Here is a 19,221-nt window from a genome sequence, read left to right as displayed (position 1 = left end):
GCTCTGAGCACGTGAAAGGTGAGGCACGCACTCAGCCACAACCGTCTTGCCGGCTGATGTGTGGGCCGACACGAGCACACTCTGGTTGTTCTCCAAGCAGAGGATTGCTTCTTTCTGGAACGGGTCGAGTATGAACGGGTACTCCCGAGCTGCAGGCCCATCCGCATTACGCTTCAGGGGCACATATTCCATTCCTTCGGGCAGTGCAACCTGCGAAAGAAACAATGAACATTTATTTGCTCTTCCATAGCATCATAGCATTAAAAATGTGATAACAAATGAGAACTCTTTAAAACCATTTAAACACAAAAAAAAACCAAATGAATGTATATTTATGTGTAAGCAAACCCTTAGTGCACAAGAACCATCCTGACCCTTCATGCCACAGCTTAAATCTCATCAGCTGCTTACCAGAACATACTAGAAGGTTTTTGTGCAATTGTGGAGTTTAACATTCCAAAGCGACTCATGGGCTACTACGGGGACTGAAATGCGGGGCTATGATTTAATTGGATGACCTGGGTTCTTTAATTAATGCACACTGATATCGCACAGCACAAGGACGTTTTTGTATTTTGCCTCCATGGAAATATGGCCGCCGTGACCAGGATCATAACGGAGACCCTCGGATCACAGCCTAACGCCAAAACCACTCAGCCATCATGGCAGGTAGTGTGTATTCTAGACTGTATAGAGTGCAGGTGACTTAGTATAGCCTCAGGAAGCATTAAGGTACGAACAAATTACAAAGCAAAGTAACCAGCAGCACAAAAGGAAAAAAATAATAAAAATAACAGCGGACTAACATGCCATTAGAGACGATGCACTAGTCAGCTACTAGACAAGGTGAAATGTGTCGACACAAGGGACGACTACAGAACTGAATGTTGTCACACTGGATTCATCAAACTTTCGAAGTACCCGCTGCTGAGCACGTGATTGAAGATTCGATCCCGTCTGCGGCGGCTGCGAGAGTTGGCGCATCAAGGTTTTTATGCCCTTCAAAGAGCTCTGGGCAGCCGAAATTAATCCGGAACCCTTTACTAAGGCGCGCTCATAGCCAGAAGTGTTCTCTTGGGACGGAAAGTATCCATTAACCCATCAAACTACCTTTAGAAATACAGCTGACTATCGTGTGGCGAGCCGGCATGACAAGACCGCACCACCGCCTGAGGTCGCATTCGGCATTCTCCGCGCTAATTATACAAGCAAGCTCACCTCGTGAACGCATCCTTCAACTCCCTCCACGGTATGCACGTGAACGTGCGGAAGGTAGTCAGATGGACTGAAAGCGAAGAGGAATGTCACGCAAATGACGTCAAGTTCGTGCAAACGTTACGCTTAGATCACGTACCAAAAGTTGAACTAGCAACACGAGACATGTGAGGAATGACAGCTGGTAAAAACTTACTCAAAGTCTTCCCAAATGTCCGAGATCTTCTTTTTCTTACTGATGGGCTCCTCTTCGAGATCGCCGTCGAAAGACCTCTTGCCGTCAATAACCGCTTGCACAAAATCGTTGGCGCTGTAAACAGAGTTTGAGACAGGAAAGGTGAAAGCTTTTTCGCGTTACCAGTACCTTTCCGACATGTTCTAAATCAGTCCATTAATTTCAAATACGAAATATCGCAGAACAATACAGCGTGACGAACGGTCACTGGTTCCGGGAGAGGTAGCGGGCGCAAGAAACATCAAAAACCCACTAAACAGCAACATACCCAGCATCTTCGCACGTTGATTCTTCTTGTTTAACATCTTTTTTAACGGAACTTGAAGAAAGCAGTTTTGAAGAAGATTTCGGCGCATCGTCAAACACACTAAACAAGTCGTCCATACTGGCAGAAATTGAAGCCAGAGAAACAGTTGAGTGCAGGGTTGCCAGGTCCTAAACTCAAAAAAGCGCCACAAAAATCGCAAAAGTAGCCAAAAAGTAGCCAACGTGCCGCCGGAGTGTCAAAAGTAGCCAAAAAAGCGCCAAAGTGGCAGAAAAGCAGCACAAAAAAATTGTAATTCTTGCCGAATGCAGGTTAACACTGGATGCGAATAACTGAAGTATAAAATCATCAAATCAAATGAAAGGAAATACATGAACATCATGGGACAGGACCACGGAAACACGCGAGGAATTTCAAAGGGAGTGAAAGTGTGGGAAAGTAACCAGAAGAGTTTTCCTTCTCTGCAGAGGTGAAATAATTTGGGTTCCTAAGCCACTTTCATAACAATTTGCATTCCCATTAAATATGGCATGCATGGCTTTCTCTTATGAAATTTTTTCTCTGTTCTGTAAACAAGGGCATGATTTCATATGCGCCTATTTCTTGTTCGGTTTTTCACCTGCGATCTTTTTTTCAGCTTTCTATTGCAAAACAGACTGATCGCCGCGTGCCACGTGCAGTTCATATGTATTGAAGGCATAGAAAGCACGCGGCCTTGGCCAAAGTTTTTCAGGTCAAATGGGTTGTTTTTCAGCCACTTATGGCTAGATCCTTCGTCATCACGTTTCAAAACTTTTTGGTCTTCCCCGCTCGCAGCTAAAAAAAAACCATGTGCCTTGAAAAATTTCAATCAGGACTGCAATTCTCAGCATCATACAAGTGGCTGTCGGGCTGGCATGTGCGGCTGATCAACTCGCTTTGAACCAGTTGTCAACTGAACACACAGGTGTATCAGATAAGTAGCAAGACACTTCCCTGTTTACCTGAGGTGCATTCAGTGACTAGAGATATGACATTTCTTATTGCTAGTTCTAAGGAAGCTACATATTCGCATTGCATAGCAGAGCCACAGTTTCGGAGTCTCGGCTGGGAGAACAAGTCCTGCGAGCATTAAGTGAACACAGGAGCGAGAAATATTTTATGTCTAGGAGATGATTACAGGTATATTTTTAACAGGGCAGGCACCGTAGAATAACAGAGTTACGTGTGGCATTCTAACGCTCTCCAGCAAAGATGCACTGGGACCATTGGCGAAAAAATAGGTCTATTATTCAGTCCTCACTTCGAATTCAAATGTAGCCAAAAAGTAGCCAAGTAGCCAAATTCAAATTTTTGTCGCCAAGGGGTCCCAAAAGTAGCCAATTTGGCGCAAAGTAGCCAAACCTGGCAACCCTGGTTGAGTGGGTCGACCAGTGCACTCTCCCTGAGGCGCTGCATGACGAAAGCAGCAGAGGGCGCTGCGGTCAAAAAAGTTGTAACGTGATATGCGCTTTACAGCTGTCTATAAACGTTGCTTTACAGCTTAGTTACGCGCGTTAACAAGAGGTGAATGGTGCTTGCATATCTGTCGTGAGCGCTTTTATTGCGCGAAAATGCATTCAGTAAAAATGACTTCTTGGCGAACAGCCATTTTGTTCTGTAAGCGCGGATGCATTACACAGACGTCCGGACAATATTGACCACACAAAAGTTATATTTTGGTGTTTCTTCGGAAAAGTAGCAGCTCACCGCGCCATTCCGAATTAATATTTCACAAGTGTCATCTGCTCGCCAAAATGACTAGGTTTGGTTCGGTTTGTGGGGTTTAACGTCCCAAAGTGACGCTATGAGGAACGCTTTAGTGAAGGGCTCCGGAAATTTCGATCACCTGGGGTTCTTTGACGCGCAGTAAAGTCGCACAGTACACGGGCCTCTAGAATTTCGCGTCCATCGAAATTCGACCACATCGGCCGGGATCGTATAGCCGCGTACTTCGGGTATAGTGAACTAGAAATATCTTCGGGTCAGCAGCCGAGCACCATAACGACTGAGCTACCGCGGCGGAACATGATTAGGTAGGTCGGTTAGATTACATTCGGTTTCTATTCTAAGAAACGAAAAATGGGAGTATGTCGGCAGCACCGTAACTGCGTAATTCAAGTAATTCAAGGCTATCGCCAAAATATATATGCTGGCAGGCTGCGTTCAAGGGCGCTTTTCCATTGCAACCATGCCATGTCGCCATCCCTGAAAGCCGATGCAGCAGATAAATTAAAATAAACAGATAAATATATCTGTAAGATATTAATGCGACCATCAAATGTGATCGACTTCGGCTCCAGGAGCTGTGTGTCCGAATGCCCAGCATTCACGCCCAGAATCGACACTGAAGAATGGTTTTTGAGGAAAAGAAATAGCGCATTAACTATTACACACACCTCGGTGTACACCAGAACAGCACCGTAAGGAAGGGCTAAAACAGGTAATGAAAGAGGAAAGGAAGAAAGAGGTGCCGTAGTGGAGGTCTCCATCGCACAGCACATGGGCGAATTTTGTGTTTCGACTCCATCGACACTAGAGGAAGCAAAAAATGCGTAATTCATTGTCTTCCCCTTGTGCTAGAATGCTAGAAGGTGCCTCACTTGGTTTACTTTGTTTCAGCAGACGGCTTGCCAGCCAACAGCCAACAATAGCCAATTTCGAACTAATTGAAATTAAAACTGCAAACCTTACTTCAAATCACTAAAAAAGAACAAAAAATTTAATATTGAAAACGTTTATGCATAAAAATACAATTTTGTTGTGATTCTGAATATATTTATGAATGCTAGCACAACACTGGGCCAGTTTAGCCATGAGTTTAGCGAAGCCAACCTGCCGTGTTGGCAACCAAGTCACCTCCTTTCTCCAAGGAGGTGGCTGCCGTTGAGTTCCAGCGGTTGTGTCAGGAACTGAACCACGACCATCGGCGGCCATTTCCATGCCCTTTCTCGCGGCGGCGTGGTGGCCGTAACACGTGCGTTCGCTTTGTCGCCTTTTCTCTTGGTGCTGACCGGGCGCACATCGAATAATGCCGGGTTGTTGTGTGCCGCAGTGCACCACCACCTCCAAGAAGTGTTGCTGGGAAATGAGGGGTACGATTTTTTTCTTACCAGTAGACTCTTACAGGATTGTCTCGAGAACCTCTTTTCGGTGGTTCGACTGAGAAAACCTGTACCCAGTGCGTATGACATGAAATGCGCTCTGAGGCTTGTGGGCGTGAGCCAGTTTTTATTTACCCCACGGACGACGAGCTACGATCTCGATGACCGCGAATATCTGGTAGACCTTCTTTCCCAGGCAAAGAAAGAAAGGACAGAAGTGGAAGCTGACGAGATAAATGACTCAGAAATTCTGTTCATAGAAGAACTGTCCACAAGAGAGTGCAGCATTCTGCACTACATAGGAGGCTTCATTTTGAAAGAAATCTTGCCGCCTGTCAGCTGCCAGCAATGCAAGGATGCCCTACTGGGATATGCTAGTGATGAATATGCGCCTCTGACTGCTCGGAAGAAATTTGTGTCAGAAGGTGACAACCTAATTTATCCCAGTAATGACGTGATGCACATGCTCAAAATCTACGAGGAGCACTTTGTTGGAATAAACTAATACCGCACAGGCAAACTAGTGACAATGAAGTCCTCTCCCCGCTCACAGCATACCTAGGAAGTCTGCTGCATGCAAACATACCGGCCGCTCTTGAAGCTTTGTGCAAGCCATTACGAAGAAATCTGGAAAACATTGACTGACAGGTACGCAAGATTGAGACTGCGCATCTTCCTCCGACACCTTCAGAAAGCTCGTCTCAATGGTCACGCAAGCAAGACGTGTGCAGGATTTAATTAAATCTAAGCTGCTATCCACACTGAAGTACACCCATGCTGCTAGCATTAGCAGAGTTACTATTTTTACACCTAATAAGTGTCCTAAATTGCATTGTTTGTTTTGAATTGACTGATTGATTAAGACAAGGATGTCTGTGCAGACGTGCCTTCAAAGTACCCTGAAATATTTTTTCAGGGCAAATAAACATTTTTCATGGTTATAAACACGATTAATGATTGTTTGGTTTCAACTAACCTCTGATCGCGGCGATAGATTGTTACTTTGTCTTTAAACAATGTCTTCAGTGTGCATTGAATTATACTAATGCAGTCGACTCTCATTAGTTCATTGACCTGTCAATGACACCAAAATTTCGATTCCATTCGAGTATAAACAGATGTATTTTCACTGCGTCTAATAACTGTCATCATTTGACCAATATACAGTGGTACCGCCAAGTTCGAATGGCCGACTACACGCGTATCAAGATACTGGAGATATCTGGGGTTTTCAATGCACAATACATGCATGCGCGCCCCAGGTACTGCGATATTTGGTTCGTGTACGTGTGGCGAATGCGCTGGCTTTTATTTCTTAGGACAAGGCACGTAAAGCACATTAATCTTTTTTCTTCTACAAAAAATCGTCATTCTAGTTCCGAGGTTGACAATAAATGTGAATAAGGCGATTGGAGCGTTCTTAATTAGTTACACAATTGAGTGATTGAATGCAATCTACCTGCTTATGATATTGCTGTTATTATTAATTATTTTAATCCTGCAGTTAGGTTCCTAGTGCGCTCTATGAACTCTTTCCAATCTAGCACCCGAGTCGTCGTGTGCGAGGAGAAACGACCGTCCAAATCTTAAAATATTTGGACAGTTGTCCTTTACAAGCCTATTCTGTTGACACTTCATTAGAAAAGGCGTGAAAAGCAGTTGTGTTTTCTTTTGGCCGCGAAGACAAGCGCGCTTTTGCAGCGGCAAGTGCACAAAGCCTGTTGGCGCACACCCCGCGCCTTTGAAGTGGGCATGGCAATGGCGGCCGCCGTAGCAGACGACGCAGTTGTCTTCACCCTCAGCGGAGCGCGCGCGCATCAGGCTGTTTTTACAACAAATCCGACTAGGGCGGGGCCTCGTCTTTTTTCACGTGACTAAACGTCACCAACCCTGATCGTGGCGTCACGGTTTTTCTGAAGAAAATGCAATAAAAAGCAACGCGCCCCGTCTGCAACTTTTCCCGCCGTTTTGCGAAGCGACGAGACTCGTCTGCAACTTTTCGCTCCGTTTTGCCAACTTTTCGCGCAGCGATGAGCGACGTTCCTGAACGACAGGAGCTCATTCTGCGGCGTTACCTCAGCAATTTGCACAATGAAGGCGGCTACTGGCACGGGTATTTAAAATCTGAAAATGACTTGCTACAATTTGAGAGGTCTCTGGCTGCTCGCCATGAGAAATACTCTGTGCGGACGTCAAGGGAGTTCGATGCGGCGTCAAAAGGTGAGGATGCTTCTTGATATCTGTATATATAGTACATGGCGTAACTATTGTAATCGCTCAAAGACTGTTTAATGCAGATTCATTGCAGTGCTGAAATGCAAAATTTTGTTTTCCTTTGTTAAGGAACAATTTGCTGCCTCAGCCTTTCGCGCGTTTTGATGAGATTATTTCGCGGCTCCATGGACGCTTATTGTTGCGGGTTAATTAATACAGATAATCCATTTCTCTTCTCCTTTTTCTTTGCCAGCGCGATTCGTCTTTTCGATGATTCACCGCGGGAACAAAATTGGTCTTGACGTACCGTTTAGAGTGACCAAAGAAACGGTAAAGGTCTGCATGTTTGGAGAAGAATTCTGGAAAAGTGACAACCCAGTACGTACACACTTTTCATTTGGGTATTGCCTGTGTTATTATTATTGTAGTAGCGTCACTGCATGATGGTGATAGCTTCGTTGTAATGTGCTCATTCGCCGCATGTCAATGCTGCTGTGCGGTGAAGCAACCCTACCGGGATACATGGATATGTTGTGCTGTGGCGCGTGAAAATATGCGATGTACTACGTGTATTATTATTTCTATGATATTCTGTGTTATTGCTCCAAGAGAGGCTTCAGGACACGCACAGATCGCCCCCGAGAAGGCCAAATACAGACAGTTGCGCAAATCAGAGAAAATCGAAGAAAAATTCTGTCGGCTTAACCGCGCGTTTGTTTGGGCTCAAATTTTGCACAGAGGTTGCATTTGGTGGTCAGTTTTGTTTTATACTACATTTAGGTGGGGTACTTGCCTGATTCAGTCAGAATTTTTTGGAAATCCCCATCATATGTGGCGACGACGATCCAAAACTGAGACATCGCAGCAATGGTACCCGTAGCGCCATCTCGCACCCACCGGAGAAACCCAGCTGTGCTAAGTGGAGAGCTCGTTTCTCCGATGGCTGCGAGATGGCGCCACGCGTACCATTGCTGCGAAGTCTTTCGATTTTGGTTCTCCGTCGCCACAGACGATGGGGATTTCCAAATAATTCTGCTCGAATCAGGCAAGTACCCCACCTAAATGTAGTATAAAACAAAACTGACCACTAAATGCAACCTCTGTGCGAAATTTGAGCCCGAACAAACGCGCGGTTAAGCCGAGAGAATTTTTCTTCGATTTTCTCTGATTTGCGCAACTGTCTGTATTTTCAGTACATCAAAGAAGTATCGGCGCTTGGCGCGCGAGAGGTTTAATGAGTAGATAGTCAGCGCCCGTGTGTGGCTTTGAATGTTCCGTGTGTCTCGTACCTGCACTGTTCCCTAAACATGCAAGAAAACCAACTAGCCCGCCAATATGCCCTTTAAATTTGTTATAGTTGCTAGTGTCAGTTGTTCGAAGGTATAGTTAAGGCGACCTTCGCCACTAGACTTTCGAGCCGCCAGGAGAAGCCAAACCTTAAAAATGGCTTCGGGGTAAAGTCTTCGTGCGTAGAGCAAGTGCAAAGGAGAGGCCGGGCGGCAACAGATGGAAAGCAGGAGGCGCAGGTTGTTGAGAAAGTGTAGGCACCGAGTGTAGCAGGGAAAGCAAAGAAAGGCTCGACGTACTGTGGCCCGTGCATCTGAAGCGTTGCCTTTCAAATAATATATCAACGCATCCGTTGATTGCATGCGTTTCTTTAAGGGGAAAACCCCCTCGCGTCATATATTCGTGAAAATAAGCTAAACTGACATTTTCCCATTGTTCTGCCCTATCAAGATATGAGTATGGCTGCTAGCACAGAAATCCGCAATCTTTCGCGGGACCGCGGGAAACTATATAAGGGATCTTAATTATGATCTCATACATGGCGCCACATGCTTTATGTACAATTGTCACAAAACCATTCAAAAATGAACATAATGAAAAACTGTGGAAAACAAAAAAAAACAGGCTATTTATTACCACAGGGCTTCCGCCATAGCCCTGTGGTAATAAATATGGCTGCGTGCAGAAGGGTGCAGCCATGTAACTAATGAAAAGGCGTTTAAAAGGAGCCAGCACAGCGACATCTATCTCGTGCAGGCTGCATGCATGCAGGTGCTTCACTGTAGATCATGAACCCTAATGATTTTGTCTAGATGCTACCAGTGTGAGAGTAATGTGAATGAACCAGTGCTTCCTCAAGTGTGTTTTGTCGGTCATCATCTGGAACAGTGGATCTGAGATCCACAGGATGAAGGTCACTCACCACAACCTCTAATCGCTCTTGTCTGTATATGCCACACTGTTCCAGTTAATTTCTTACTCTGTAATTTCTTAATTGTTGCTAATCAGTTGGCAGCTCACAACAGTGTTGAAACAGTCAAGGGCATACAATATCTCTGCTTTCTTTTAGCAAAAGTTATGCACTTGCATGATGTGGCCTCCTCCAGTACATTGTTTTCAGGGGACACAATACTGATTTCAGTAATTTATTCTTATATTTAGGCTCCAGCTACTGTGAATGACTGGTCACAGGAGACCTTTGAAAAAAAGCGGCTGAATGTCCAAGGCACCAAAAAAAAAGGGTGCCCTGCAACCTTGAGCCTGAAGTGGATTGAACTGTTCCCAGATTTTAAGGTATGTGTGCATAACAAGCAAGGCTATTTTAGGAGTTCAGCTATGTTTTTCTACATTAATAATACATTCTCACATCAGTATGCGGGCCAAGCAGCTCTGTAACCATTCGCATCTATTTCTTTTTTTTTGCACAAAAACTGTTGCTACTTTTTTTTCTGAAAATCAAGCTGTGAAAATTAGGTACTATTCTTGAGCTCAAATTCAAGTACAAATAAGCTTGCTTTTGACTATTCACTCCACAACTAGATTTTTTTTTTCTCCTGAGTTATGTTTGGATAGTGAGAATGAAAGTTCCCCTCCAGTCTTCAGAGTCGTGGTGCAGTGTTGCTAGCTAAAGCCAGGTGCCCATGTGGCTAATCAGTGGGACACAGGCTGCAACAATACCTTTGCACCCCTCCTCCATTTCTCTTTTCAATCCCCCATCCATCCTCCCCAGTGCAGGGTAGCCAGGCACAACACCTTTCCTTTTTCCTCTTTATCTCTCTCTCTATTTTGTTTTCGACAACTCACTGGTCATTGTAAACATATATGCAGGATCCTTGTTCCAGGATTCTCTTAACGTGCGTATCAGTGCTGCCAATAAGATGCCGGGTCAGTTCCAGGGTTTGGTGGCACTTTCCTCTCTGATGCACTTTTCAAAGCCTCACCCTGGATTAATAACAAGCATTAAAAAAGGACTGAAAGTCATCAAGAAATAAATTAAAGCACTCCTTGAGAATCGGTTGAAGATGCATCCCCTACTTTCTGTGCCTCCAGCTTTTTTCACTGGTAATTAGATGCATTTTTCATCATCATCAGCAGCAGCAGCATCAGCTTGATTACGCCCACTGCAGGACAAAGGCCTCTCCTAATCTCTCAAATTAACCCTTTCCTGTACCAGCTACGGCCACCTTATCCCAAAAACTTCTCAACTTCATCCACACGCCTAACCTTCTGCCACCCCCTGCTAGGCTTACCTTCTCTTGGAATCCACTTTGTTACTCTTAAGGAACAGCGGTTATCTTGCCTTCGCATTACATGCCCTGCCCAAGCCCATTTCTTCGTCTTGACTTCGACTAGCATGTCATTAACCCGCGTTTGTTCCCTCACCCACTCTGCTCGCTTCCAATCTCTTAACGTTACACCTATCATTTTTCTTTCCATAGCTCACTGCGTTGTCCTCAATTTAAGTTGAACCCTTTTCGTTAGCCTCCATAATTCAGCCCCATCAGCGAGTACTGGTAAGATACTTTCCTCTTCACTCATATTGGTAAACTGCCATTCACGATCTGAGGGAACCTGCCAAATGCGCTCCATCCCATTTTTGTTCTTCTAGTTATTTCTCTCTCATGATCTGAATCTCCAGTTTCTATCTGCCTCAAGTACACATATTCCCTTTTCTCTGCAAACTCTACTAATAACTCCCCGCTGCTATAGTTACAGCCTATGCCATAGCCTCCCACTGCCTTGTTTCCAGCCTGCTTCATTGCCTATACCTCGGCATTGATGTCACATATCAATACGGTGTACTGTGTTCTTACTTTGCTCATTGCTGGTTCCGTCTTCATTGAAGCTTTTGACAATCTGGCCATCTTGGCTGGATGTAGGCACATAGGCCCGTAACACCTTAAGTTTTTGCCTCATATTAAGCTCAATTAAGGGCTTGCCACCCTCTCATTAATACTATAGAATTCCTCTATGTTGCCCGCTATATCCTGATTGATGAGGAATCCACACGTTCTCATCTCTCCACTAATCTATGGTAGCATAGGATGTACCCGCCCTTTATCACTGTAAATGCCTCATCTCGCCAATGCTACTCACTGCCTGTTTACAGGAGGTATTCCAGGGCCTGAAATGGGAACAGCTGGGGATAAGAGTTAATGGAGAATACCTAAGTGATCTGTGATTCGCTGATAGCATTGCCTTGCTAAGTCACTCAGGACATGAACTGCAAAGCATGATCAATGAGTTAGACAGGCAGAGCAGAATGGTGGGGCTAAAAATTAACATGCAGGAAACCAAAGTAATGTTCAACAGTCTCGCAAGGGAACAGCAGTTTATAGTTGGTGGCAAGATGCTGGAAGTGCTAAGGAAATACGTCTACTTAGGGCAGTAAGCGGCTGCTGGTCCGGATCATGGGAGGGAAATAACTAGAAGAATAAGAATGGGGTGGAGCACATATGGCAGGTTCTCTCAGATCATGAATGGCAATTTACCAATATCCCTCAAGAGAAAAGTATGCAACAGCTGTATCCTACCGGTACTCACCTATGGGGCAGAAACGTGGAGGCTAACAAAGAGGGTTCGGCTTAAGTTAAGAACAACGCAGCGAGCTATGGAAAGGAAAATGATAGGTGTAGCGTTAAGAGATCGGAAGAGGGAGGAGTGGGTGAGGGAACAAGCTCGGTTTAATGACATCTTAGTCGAAATCAAGAGGAAGAAGTGGACTTGGGCAGGGCATGCAATGCGAAGGCAAGATAACCACTGGTTCTTAAGAATAACGGAGTGGATTCCAAGAGAAGGCAAGCATGGCAGAAGGCGGCAGAAAGTTAGGTGGGCGGACGAGATTAAGAAATTTGCGGGAATACGGTGGCTGCAACTGGCGAAGGACAGTGTTAATTGGAGAGACATGGGAGTGGCCTTTGCCCTGCAGTGGGTGTAGTCAGGCTGATGATGATGATTATGATGATGCCTCATCTGTCCTCCTAACCTCACTAAGCCCTATGGTGTCCAATTTAATACCAGCTAGTTCCTTGAAAAGCACTGCTAGACTAGTCACACTGGATAAGGTTCTAGTATTAAACATTGCCAGGTTCAGTTTGCAATGGTGGCCTGTTTGGAGCGAGAGATTCCTTAGCACCCTTCTCTGCGTCATAAATCTGACCGCTGCCTTGGTCACTTGCTCCGTACCTGCTTGGGACTGAAGGCCGAGGGTTAATAGGTGTATTGGGATAAGAGATTGTGGTCAAGTGTGTTGCACCAAGGTGGCCTAATACTGTTCTGGTTAGGGAGTGCGTTGTCGGTTCTGGACACCTCGATCAAGCCACACCCCAGGCCTGGTTATGCGATTACAGACTTATATGTAATTGTAATTACAGATAGATGGATGTGTAGATAGAGGGAGACAGTGAGACTCCAATAATCGTTTAATCCGTACCCTGTATGAGAGTACTGACTCCTGTACCAGTCATGGGTATCTCTTTTTGGAGAGAGAGAGAGACCGTAAAATTGATAAATTGGTTTCTGAGGAAAGGAAATGGTGCAGTATCTGTCTCACATATCTCAGTGGACACCTGAACAACACCTTAAGGGAAGAGATGAAGGTGGGAGTGAAAGAAGAAAGAGAGAAAGAGGGGCCATAGTGTAGGTCTTCGGAATAATTTCGACCACCTGGGGACATTTTAACGTGCACTGACATCGCACAGCACACGGGCGCCTCTTGCGTTTCGCCTCCATCGAGATCCGGCCGCTGCGGTTGGGTTCGAACCCGGGTAACCCAGACTGAGTATTTTTAAGGTACCTTTTTTGGCACAAACTGCCACCTGTTTAAGGTTGCTTACCAAATTCTAAAATTTGGTAATCTGATTCTGTGAATATATGTGTGCAGGTGTAAATGCAGAGAAATTTTTATGCACGGACAATTTCATCTCAGTTTAACCTTTAACACCGCATTTATTACGTATACATGAGAAAACATTTTTTTGCACATAGCTAATATTCTTTGCAGCCAAAAAGACAGTCAATTCATTTGTTTTTTAGCCAAAAACACCCGCTGTACATTTGTTAAGTCTGGCATTTCCCAGTATATCAGCGCAGTTTTTTCTTCTCATTTCATTGTTTTATCCCATTCGAGCCAACTTGGCAATGGGTGCAATTTAGCCGATGTGTGTGCTGTGAATTCTATTAAGAAAAGCAAATTGGTGCTTTCATTTATGCCTACACATTTGAAATTGTGGTGCTTTGTTTCTAGGTGGACATACCTCACCCATGTGGGCGAATGAAAGAACAAAAATTAAAATCAGCAAAGATTACCCAGCTGCAAGGAAGTGAAGCAGCAGTCTCCGAGAAGAGAATTTATGTTGCCATTGCTGCCAGCACTAGCCACACTAACCATGGGTTTGGCGACATTGAAGGGTTCAGCGAAACGATGGATAAGAGCTTAGCTGAGCGGATAGCCCTGTTGGTTAGAGAAGGGATCACATCCGTGTCGGATGTTAAAAAATGTTTGCATTACCATGTACATGATGTACTGTTTCCATGTGCTGAAAAACCAGACAGCAGCAGCAGGGCATTTTTCCCTACTTCTAAGGACATCAGCAACCACATCCAAGCTGCTCTCAGAAGAGACCGGTTCAGCACTGTTGACCAGACAAATGCTCTTAATTTGATAAAAAAAATCCGCTCTGAACAGCCTGAGAGTTCAATAGTGTACCGGCCATATGCCGCAAGCAGTAACTCAGGCTGCAGCACATCTGATGATATGGAAGAGAATGTCGCCAGTGAGTGTGAGGAGACATTGCTTTTTTGTTTCCAGTCGAAGTTTATGAGAAACATGCTTGCAAAGTATGGCACTGCAGTGATTTGTTTAGATTCGACACATAAGACCAGTGACTATGCACTGCCACTTTTTATGCTGGTAGTGAAAACACCATTAGGCTATGCAACTGCTGGTGTGTTCATTGTGCAGTTTGAGACTGCTTGTTGCATAGGTGAAGCTTTAAGTGTGTTTCGAAACTGGTGCGAAAATCTATCTCCAGAATACTGGATGGTTGACTATAGTCAAGCAGAGATGGGTGCCATCCGCCAAGTGTTCCCCGAAAGTAAGATATCAATCTGCGATTTCCACAGGGGCCAGGCATGGCAGAGGTGGCTCCGCCGAAAAGAAAATGGTGTGTCACACCCCGATGATGCCCTGAACCTAATGAAGAGAGTTGGGAACGCTTCTAATACAGATGAATTTGAGAGCTCATTGGAAGCTCTCATGGCTTCAGAGCACTGGAGAAATGAAAAGCTCAAAACTTATTTTCAGACAGTGTGGCTCTCTGTGAAAGAGCTGTGGGTTCTGTACTACCGGCTTGGATTTGATGTTGTGCTTACCACAAACAACGGGATCGAGGCTCAGAAAAGAGTGCTCAAGGCACACTATGTGAAGAGTGCAAGTGGGAAGCGATCTCTTACCTCCCTTATCACAGCCCTCGTTTACGCATACTTGCCAGATGGCGAGAAAAAATTGATAGAGTCAGAGATGAGGCAGTCAGCGCTATACAGGCAGTACAAAGAAAATATCCCTGCATATCTGCATGGATGCCCGCGCATCTTCATTAAGCACATGCTGAGAAGGCTTGTAAATGCAGAGGAATATACCCGTGCTGATGTAGCTGAGCTGCCCATCAATGGGACATTTTCAGTTCGCTCTGAGAGTACAGATTCATCTCACATTGTTGACTTCAACAAGCCCTCATGCTCATGCCTTGATTTTTGCAAGCACAAATGCCCCTGCAAGCATTTCTGTGCAGTTTTCAAATTTGTTGAAGGAAGAACTTTCCTCTCACTGCCTCATGAATATCTTAATGGGCCACACATAACACTGGACACACATAACATTGGCACACAACAAACAGAAACAGCTAGCTTCAGTGATGCCAGTACACACGAAGCCAGTGTTGCGGACCTGACCTCGCCTGAGCCGTTACTTACAAACAGAATGCCTTCGGCACTGCACAGAAGTGTTCTTGAAAAGTGGGAGAAATGTAATTCGATTCTCTTCCAATGCCACAGCAACGAAGTGCTGTCGGAAGTTAGTGAACTGCTTGACAGTGCTTTTGCCAGGCTAGCAAGCAGTGTGCCACAGTGTTCTGGTGTGCATGTTCGTAGCTCACCCACAAAGGGGTGCTCTTCCTTAAAACCCCTCCCAAAACGAAGGCGCCTGCAGCATGAGTGACATTTCAGCCTGCTGGCTTAGTGTGATAGATGTGCACTCCCTCTCCCACACCAAAGAAATAATATAGCAGGGGCACAGCCAGGGGGTTGTTTCGGTGACAGAACACCCCCCGAAATTATCTGAGCGCTGCATCCCCTCTCAACCCCTCCTTTCGGCCTTTTCTTTGCCCGTAATGCTATTTACACAAAAATGAAAAAACGAAAAGAACAAGAGTGTCAGTTTATTCTCGAAAAGACTGATGTTTTCATGGATCTATAACCAGAAGTGGAAATTATTGCAGAAAAGAATCACTCTCCTTCACCATCGAACGACATACATATGGCACTGCTTTTAATTAAAGGCACAGCTCATCCAATTAAATATGCCTTTTCGCATCAGCCTACTTTTTCACCCTTTGCATTGTCCTCAGATCTTCATAAACTATCACGAAAATAAAAAGTGCTCTTTTTAAACCGCCTCTGCGGCCGGGCACAGGTTCACATGCATGGTGTAGAAGTTTTGACAAATGCTATTTGTTCGCAGTTGCCGACTTCGTTGTAGAGCAGAAGCTTTTGGGTTGTTGTATATTATGTGAAATTATACAACAAATACAAATATACAAGTTAATGACATCCTACTCGAAATCAAGAGGAAGATATGTGCAGGGCATGTAATGCGAAGGCATGATAACCGCTGGTCCTTGAAGCTAACGGAGTGTATTCCATGAGAAGGCAAGCGTAGCGGGGGGCGGATGAGACTAAGAAGTCTGCGGGGATACGGTGGCCGCAACTGGCGAAGGACAGGGTTGATTGGAGAGACATGGGGGAGGCCTTTGCTCTGCAGTGGGCGTAGGCAGGCTGATGATGGTGATGATGTGGAAATATTCTAAATAGCCACGATTTATCATACGTGTTTTTTGTGTGTGTGTGTGAGAGAGAAAAGAGCTGTTCTTTGTGAATCAAGTCCTCAGAGTCCTGCGTGAACTCGTATTTTTCTGTATATATTGCAGTTAACGAAACCACTAACCCTTCGGCTTTATTAAAGCAGAAAAGTGAGCAATATATTGTTTGGGTGCAGGCTTTCTTTTTTATTTCTTTACTTGTGCCATATAACACCCCTTGAAAAATATTTCTGTCTACGCCACTGTAATAGTACAGTGCTGCAAAACTTTAGCATTAAGTACCATTTCTGAAAAAAACCTTTTTGTGCTGTATTCTTGGTTGTAGTTGTAGTGTACATCTGATGTAATGTTATGTTTATTGGCGTTAAAAGTTGTCTGAGTTAGCATAATTCCTTGTATAGAATCTATGATCTATTCAGGTTAAGAGTTAATATTCTGTGTTTGATAGACTATCAACAGGTGCAGACTATGCATTATTCTTGTTTTCAAAAGTGCCCACAGCATGTTCTGCCCTACTGTCCAACATGATCCTCATTATAATGCAGCATTTTTTCTATGGGCAAACTTTCACTGTACAATTCTGTCACCATTGCATAGCTGACTGGTTTTTATGCTTGCTTAGTGGCTCTAGTTGGAATCTTGATTTTATAGAATATTGTTTCGCTGACTTGTTTTTGAAGTGAAAATAACAGATGCAGGCAATCATAGGCAGCTGACTTCCACATTGTATGTACAGCTGGGAGCCTCGTCCCACAGTATAGGGAATGCAGTGAAGCATATGTGTGTACAAGGGGGTACCCAAAAGAAACCGGACTTATTTTTGTTTGAACTTATTTGTTCACCTTTTCAGCGCAGACCTTCAATCTCCTTCAAAGTACTCTCCACTTACAATGATATGTTTGTCGAATCTTTCATTCCATTTTTCAAAACATTGTTTAAATTAATCTTTTGTGGTGCTTGACAGTCCCTCCGTCGTTTTTTCTTCACCTCAGCAACATCAGCGAAACGCTTTCCATTCACCTGCCTTTTCATTCTACGAAACAAAGAAAGTAGCACGTGGCAAGGTCGGGTGAGTATGAGGGTTGAGGAACAGAGGTCATGCCATTTTTGGTCCGAATTTGTCGTAGAGACAGGGCTGTGTGAGCAGGGGCATTGCCATGGTAGAAAAACCAGTCACCCGACCGCCACAAATCAGGCCGCTTCCACCGAGCACTGTTGCCCAATCTTTTCAAAACATCCAAGCAGAAAGCCTGGTTAACTGTCTGACCCTGCGGAACAAATTCTGAATGGACGACTCCTCTCACGTCGAAAAAACAAATCAGCATTGTTTCGAGGTTTGGTTTCACCTGACGAGCTTTCTTGAAGAGAGGTGAATTTGAAGTTTTTCATTGGCATGACTGTTGCTTTGATTCAGGATTTAATTCAGGAACACTTGAGTTGTCCCCATAGCATCGTCCTTGAACGTCTTTCTGAATATTTCAAGAGTTTCCGTTCCACTTTTTCCGAGAAAAAATCAGAATTTCACCGGCGCACGCTGTTCACGAAAATCAGCCATTGCAAAAACGACACTCACGCAAAACAGTCGTCACTCTAAAACTCTGCCTAAACTAGTCTGACCTCCTTCAGCGACGGCACTCGGCTTACTGACTCTGGAATGTTCGTTCTATGCGTTCCTAGCGGCAAAACGCGGTACCACAGAAGCTGTGCCGATTCAAAGAATTATTTCGGTTTCTTTTGGGTACCCCCTCGTAGTAACAGTCGTGGTGCCTCTAAAAAGAGGCATGTTTGCCACAATATGTGCACTTCTGGGGACAAATGCAATTAACATATTCCTACAGCTGGGTCCAGTGGAATGTGTACCAGGCACAGTCTTAATCTAGTAAAAATACACTGCGTGCAGACTGTACTCCATAAATCATGGCACATTGTCACACACTTGCTGTACGTGTTGTGTATCTCTGCTTCCTTTTAATGTTCGTAATGTTTTTGTGTGACTGTTTTTATGTACTGTTGCGCTCTATATGACTTGCACTGTGTCCACAGTGAGCGAACCAAGGTTCCCACTTGATACCAAATCTATGTACCTTAAAACAAAGCACCCAACTTTGCCACACATTCATTAATGTCACTTATTTTTATTGTCTAGTAAATGCAGAAATTTTCAACATGGCTGGTTTGCACATGCTTTGTGAATTGAGATCCTACCACATATTGTGAGTTGCAGCTCATATTGAGTGCAGTATAGTACATGCAGCAGATATGTTCATGCCTAATTATATACTATGTGACAATGTCTGCAAAGGGCTGCATTTTGTATGTGCACATTGAACAGAATATACGCAGTTGAAATTTCAAACTTACTTCCTAGTGTTTTCGGTGTAGTCTGACCATTTGCAAGGAAACAACAATGCATCTCAGCTTACTTTTTTCTTAGATATGGTCATAGAAAAGTTAGAAGGTTGCACACAAAGGATATGTCACTCCCAACAAGGAAAATTTGTAACAGTATTGATAGTAAGCAGGTGTCAATAAAATATTGCCTTCTTGAAAGCCCCTGTAAGACAGGTAAATGAAATTTAGCTGCGTAGCTAGCTCAGCTCTGCGAGTTCTTTATTTTCAGCCTAATAATAGTCGCAAATAACAGTATGTCGGAATTGGAGCAAGACGTCAGGGAAGTGTGCTCGGACCCCTACTTTTTTAATTTCCGTTTGCCGATGACTGCATGATATATACTCCCGTATCTTTCGTTTCTGACCAGGAACATTTAGATAATGCTCTGCCTAGTGT

The 19,221-nt window shown here is 44.4% G+C and overlaps 2 protein-coding genes across 2 annotated transcripts in view; one reads left to right on the top strand and one right to left on the bottom strand.

Annotated features, from left to right (window-relative positions):
- Positions 1-1,874, bottom strand: part of LOC149357403 (exosome RNA helicase MTR4-like) — a 33,118-nt gene extending 31,244 nt beyond the window's left edge. The window contains exons 1-4 of the mRNA XM_089584644.1: positions 1,719-1,874; positions 1,412-1,525; positions 1,219-1,285; positions 32-210 (exon numbers count right to left, since the gene is read on the bottom strand). Coding sequence (XP_089440770.1) covers positions 32-210; positions 1,219-1,285; positions 1,412-1,525; positions 1,719-1,834 — 476 coding nt within the window. The 5' untranslated portion in view covers positions 1,835-1,874. The remainder of the gene's footprint in view (positions 1-31; positions 211-1,218; positions 1,286-1,411; positions 1,526-1,718) is intronic.
- A 4,816-nt stretch (positions 1,875-6,690) lies between these two features.
- Positions 6,691-15,550, top strand: LOC149357402 (uncharacterized). Its single transcript, XM_089576582.1, has 5 exons — positions 6,691-7,057; positions 7,305-7,429; positions 9,500-9,631; positions 13,584-15,410; positions 15,488-15,550. The coding sequence occupies exons 1-5, from the start codon at positions 6,868-6,870 to the stop codon at positions 15,548-15,550; spliced, it is 2,337 nt and encodes a 778-aa protein (XP_089432708.1). The 5' UTR covers positions 6,691-6,867.
- The last annotated feature ends 3,671 nt before the right edge of the window (positions 15,551-19,221 follow it).

Source organism: Amblyomma mixtum, chromosome 3 (genome assembly GCF_055824585.1).
Source record: "Amblyomma mixtum isolate Tamu chromosome 3, ASM5582458v1, whole genome shotgun sequence".
Taxonomy (NCBI): domain Eukaryota; kingdom Metazoa; phylum Arthropoda; class Arachnida; order Ixodida; family Ixodidae; genus Amblyomma; species Amblyomma mixtum.
Note: the sequence above shows the minus strand (reverse complement) of the source record. Positions and strands in the feature narration are given on the sequence as shown.